The following is a 5,464-nucleotide window of genomic DNA, read 5'->3' as shown; positions in this document are numbered from 1 at the left end:
TATAGTGTGTGTACAGTGTGTGAAGTGTGTATAGTATGAGTATAGTGTGTGTATAGTGTGTGTACAGTGTGTGAAGTGTGTATAGTATGAGTATACTGTGTGTATAGTGTGTGTACAGTGTGTAAAGTGTGCATAGTATGAGTATAGTGTGTGTACAGTGTGTGAAGTGTGTATAGTATGAGTATAGTGTGTGTATAGTGTGTGTACAGTGTGTGAAGTGTGTATAGTATGAGTATAGTGTGTGTATAGTGTGTGTACAGTGTGTTAATTGTGTATAGTATGAGTATAGTGTGTGTACAGTGTGTGAAGTGTGTATAGTATGAGTATAGTGTGTGTACAGTGTGTGAAGTGTGTATAGTATGAGTATAGTGTGTGTATAGTGTGTGTACAGTGTGTGAAGTGTGTATAGTATGAGTATAGTGTGTGTATAGTGTGTGTACAGTGTGTGAAGTGTGTATAGTATGAGTATAGTGTGTGTACAGTGTGTGAAGTGTGTATAGTATGAGTATAGTGTGTGTATAGTGTGTGTGTACAGTGTGTGAAGTGTGTATAGTATGAGTATAGTGTGCGTATGGTTTGCATATATTGTCCAAAGTGTGTATATAGTGTGTGCAATGAGTGTATATGGTATGTATAGTATGTGCAGTGTTTCAAGTGTGTGTATCATGTGTGAAGAGTGTGTATAGTGTGTGAAGTGTATGTATATCGTGTGCAGTGTTTCAAGAGTGTGTGCAGTGTGTGCACTGTGTTTGTATAGTGTGTGTACAGGGGTGTGTATACAGTGTGTGTGTGTGTGTGTGTGTGTGTGTGTGTGTGTGTGTGTGTGTGTGTGTGTGTGTGTGTGTGTGTGTGTAAAGTGTGTAGTGTGAGTGTACAGAATGTGTATATTGTGTGTACAGGGGTGTGTATATAATGTGCATGCAGAGTGTCAAGTGTGTATAGAGTGTGTATAGTGTGTGTATAGTGTGTGTACTGTGTGTTTACAGTGTGTGTATAGTGTGTGTACCATGTGTGTGTGTGTGTGTGTGTTTGTGTGTGTACAGTTTGTGTATAGTGTGTGTACTGTGTGTGTGTGTACAGTGTGTATAGTGTGTGTAACGTGTGTGTACAGTGTGTGTGTAGTATGTGTATCATGTGTGTGTGTGTGTGTGTGTGTGTGTGTGTGTGTACAGTGTGTGTATTGTGTGTGTACTGTGTGTGTGTACAGTGTGTGTACCATGTGTGTGTGTGCAGTGTGTGTACTGTGTGTGTACAGCATGTATAGTGTGTATACCGTGTGCGTACAGTGTGTGTACAGTGTGTGTACAGTGTGTGTGTGTGTGTGTGTGTGTGTACAGTGTATGCACTCTGTGTGTGTGTACAGTGTGTGCACTCTGTGTGTGTGTGTGTGTACAGTGTATGTACCGTGTGTGTACAGTGTGTGTACAGTGTGTGTGTAGTGTGTGCACTCTGTGTGTGTGTGTGCAGTGTGTGTACCGTGTGTGTGTGTGTGTATACAGTGTGTGTATAGTGTGTGCACTCTGTGTGTGTGTACAGTGTGTGTACCGTGTGTGTGTGTGTGTGTGTGTGTGTGTGTGTGTGTGTGTGTGTACAGTGTGTGTACAGTGTGTGTACCGTGTGTATAGTGTGTGTACCGTGTGTGTGTGTGTGTGTGTGTGTGTGTGTACAGTGTGTGTATAGAGTGTGTACAGTGTGTGTATAGTGTGTGTACAGTGTGTGTACATTGTGTATAGTGTGTGTACCATGTGTGCACCATGTGTGTGTACAGTTTGTGTACAGTGTGTATATCGTGTGTACCGTGTGTGTGTGTACAGTGTGTGTACCATGTGTGTGTGCAGTGTGTGTACAGCGTGTATAGTGTGTATACCGTGTGCGTGTGTGTACAGTGTGTGTACAGTGTGTGTACAGAGTGTGTACAGTGTGTGTGTGTGTGTGTGTGTGTGTGTGTGTACAGTGTGTGCACTCTTTGTGTGTGTACAGTGTATGTACCGTGTGTACAGTGTGTGTACAGTGTGTGTATAGTGTGTGCAATCTGTGTGTGTGTGTGTGTGTGTGTGTGTACAGTGTGTGTACCGTGTGTGTGTGTGTGTGTGTGTGTGTGTACAGTGTGTGTATATTGTGTGTATAGTGTGTGCACTCTGTGTGTGTGTACAGTGTGTGTACCGTTTGTGTGTGTGTGTGTACAGTGTGTGTACAGTCTGTGTACCGTGTGTATAGTGTGTGTACCGTGTGTGTGTGTGTGTGTGTACAGTGTGTGTATAGTGTGTGTACCGTATGTGTGTGTGTACAGTCTGTGTACCGTGTATGTACAGTGTGTGAAACGTGTGTACAGTGTGTGTACACTGTGTGTGTACAGTGTGTGTGCCTTGTGTGTGTGTACAGTGTGTGTATAGTGTGTGTGTACAGTGTGTGTATAGTGTGTGCATTTTGTATGTGTGTGTGTGTGTGTGTGTGTGTGTGTGTGTGTGTGTGTGTACAGTGTGTGTGTACAGTGTGTGTATAGTGTGTGTACTCTGTGTGTGTACAGTGTGTCCCGCGTGTGTGTACTGCATGTGTGTACAGTGTGTGTATAGTGTGTGCACTCGGTGTGTGGACAGTGTGTACCGCGTGTGTGTACAGTGTGTGTGTACAGTGTGTGTACAAGTCAAGTCAAGTTTATTTTTATTGGACTTTTCACAAAGGACTTTGTCTCAAAGCAGCTTCACAGAATTTAAGAGTGAAGGTGAATGATGTGTGTTTATCCCTGATGTGCAGCCTGGTGACTGTGACAAGAGTGTACAGATTGTGTATAGTGTGTGTACAGTGTGAAGTGCGTGTAGAGAGTGTGTGTGTGTGTGTGTGTGTGTGTGTGTGTGTGTGTGTGTGTATGTGTATATTGTGTGTGTACCGAGTGTGTGTACAGTGCATGTACCGAATGTGTATAGTGTGTGTGTGTGTGTGTGTGTGTGTGTGTGTGTGTGTGTATATACAGTGTGTGATGTGTGTACAGTGCGTGTATAGAGTGTGTGTGTGCGTGTGTGCGTGCGTGTGTGTGTACAGTGTGTGATGTGTGTACAGTGCATGTATAGAGTGTGTGTGTGTGTGTGTGTGTGTGTGTGTGTGTGTGTGTGTGTGTGTGTGTGTGTGTGTGTGGGTGTGTGTGTGATACTGGTACATATGCGTTCCTCACCTGTGTCTCGGGGATGATGGGTCCGTTCTCAGGTGCAGATCTGAAGAAAGTAGAAAGGGGCGTGGTCACGATGAGTGGGCTGGGCCTCACAAATCCGCTCAGGTCACAGCTGGGAATGTCGTTCTGCTCCTTCTTCAGCACCAGCGTGTCCATCACGTAAAAGACGTTCCATGGCAACCACACGGTGCGCTGCTGAGGCAGGAATGGAGAGCGTTCAAAACTCAGGGTCAGAGACGCACCGCCATTGGCCAGGATGTCAAACCTGCAACACAGAGAGGGAAGCTGATTGGCTGAGAGACAAAACACACACCACCGTACACAAACAGGAAGAAGACAGAAGCTGAACCTGAATAGATAGATAGATAGATAGATAGATAGATAGATAGATAGATAGATAGATAGATAGATAGATAGATAGATAGATAGATAGATAGATAGATAGATAGATAGATAGATAGATAGATAGATAGATAGATAGATAGATAGAAACAGATAAAAATACAAATAAATCAAACTCAAATATATGAAGAAATAATTCATAGAAAGAAAAGGAAAAAAGAAAGAATAAAAAACTGAGAGCAAAAAAGGCAAACAGCTAAATATATATATATATAAAAGGAAATGAATGAAAAAATAGAACAGAAAAAAGGATTAAAAAATAATTAAACAAACTGAAATGCAAAATGGAAAAAACTGCCTGAAAAGATAATGAAAAATAAATGATTTAATTTAATCTAAATAAATAATTAAAGCTACAAAGAAAAACCTGTGTTTATGATCACACACACACACACACACACACACACACACACACACACACACACACACACACACACACACACACACACACAGATAAAAGACGAGTGTGAGTGTCTGTAACTCCTCAACTTCCTGTGCTGATTTCCTCATCACTGATCTCCTGACAGTAAAATGATGCTCCAGGTGAAATTCCGGATGCTTTGTAATGAAAGTTTGAAGAGCGAGCAGCAGCTGGAGGAGACAGAGGAGAAGCAGGACATGGAGAAGAAGGAGAACATGATAGAGATGTAGGAAAAGGAGGACATGAAGGAGACAGAGCAGAAGAAGGACATGGAGTACATGAAGGAGAAGGAGGACATAGAGGATATGGAGGAGGCGGAGGACATGGAGGACATAAAGGGGCTGGAGGAGAAGGAGTACATGATGTGAAAAAGATGAAAAAGAAGAAGAACATGGGGGAAACAAAGAAGTAGAAGAACATGAAGACGGGGGAAAATTAAATAAACATGGAAGACATGAAAAAGCTGGAAGAGAAAGAGGACATGAAGGAGACAGCGGAGAAGCAGGACATGAAGGAGACAATGGAGAAGGAGGAGAAGCAGGACTTGAAGGAGACAGAGGAGAAGAAGGATATGAAGTAGACAGAGGAGAAGAAGGACATAAAGGAGACAATGGAGAAGGAGGAGAAGAAGGACATGAAGGAGAGAGAGGAGAAGAAGGACATGAAGGAGACAGAGGAGAAGAAGGACATGAAGGAGACAGAGAAGAAGCAGGACATAAAGAAGACAATGGAGACAGAGGAGAAGAAGGACATGAAGGTAGATGGAGGAGATCAGGATGATGTGTAATTTCCACATCAGCCGGTGAGGGGAAGAATCGAGGTGAGAACGCTGTTACAGAAACCCTGAAGTTCGGATCAGAGCCATTAAATGTAATGAAGTTTTCAATAATCAACTGTTAAAAGTTTTTAACACGAGAACTTTTTCTATAAATGGCTCCTGAACGTCTCCACACCTTTCTACTCATTAGCACACCATTAATATTTATAATTATGCTAATTACTCGTATAATTACAGAACCGGCACGCCCCTCGACTAACAGCACAATTACACACAGATGTTTGTACAAAAAAAAAAAAAAAAAACCCATTTAATTAAATTACCTTCAGAAAAACAAAAAAAAAGCAAAAATATTGTTATATAAAAGATTATAAAATTAAACGTAAGTCTGAGAGAAACTGCAACAGTTTTACTTCTGATTTGTACAAAGCTCCTGCACTGGAGACTTTATAAAACAAAGATCTCCACAGATAAAACGGTATAGTAGTCCACTCTACTGTTTCTCATCACTGCACCTCCATAACCTTCAGAGCTCTTCCAGATCAACTCTTCCATTCCATCCCTTTTCTTCTTCATCTCCTGAATCAGCCATCGCGACTTCCTTTCCTTCCTCATTCAATGATCTTCTAAACCCACGCTGAGAGAAAGTAGAGGAAATCATAGCTTGATAGTGATCTCCTCTCATACCTCTTTCTTC

The 5,464-nt window shown here is 42.0% G+C and overlaps 1 protein-coding gene across 1 annotated transcript in view; it reads right to left on the bottom strand.

Moving 5' to 3' along the window:
• The window catches only part of LOC310723016 (teneurin-3-like), a gene marked incomplete at both ends in the record, with an annotated part of 9,204 nt that extends 4,998 nt beyond the window's left edge, over positions 1–4,206 (bottom strand). The window contains 2 exons of the mRNA XM_083570838.1: positions 3,170–3,431; positions 4,094–4,206. Of these exons, the coding sequence (XP_083426964.1) occupies positions 3,170–3,431; positions 4,094–4,206 (375 nt within the window). The remainder of the gene's footprint in view (positions 1–3,169; positions 3,432–4,093) is intronic.
• Positions 4,207–5,464: the final 1,258 nt, after the last annotated feature.

Source organism: Silurus aristotelis (assembly GCF_946808225.1).
Source record: "Silurus aristotelis genome assembly, contig: scaffold_203, whole genome shotgun sequence".
Classification (NCBI taxonomy): domain Eukaryota; kingdom Metazoa; phylum Chordata; class Actinopteri; order Siluriformes; family Siluridae; genus Silurus; species Silurus aristotelis.
Note: the sequence above shows the minus strand (reverse complement) of the source record. Positions and strands in the feature narration are given on the sequence as shown.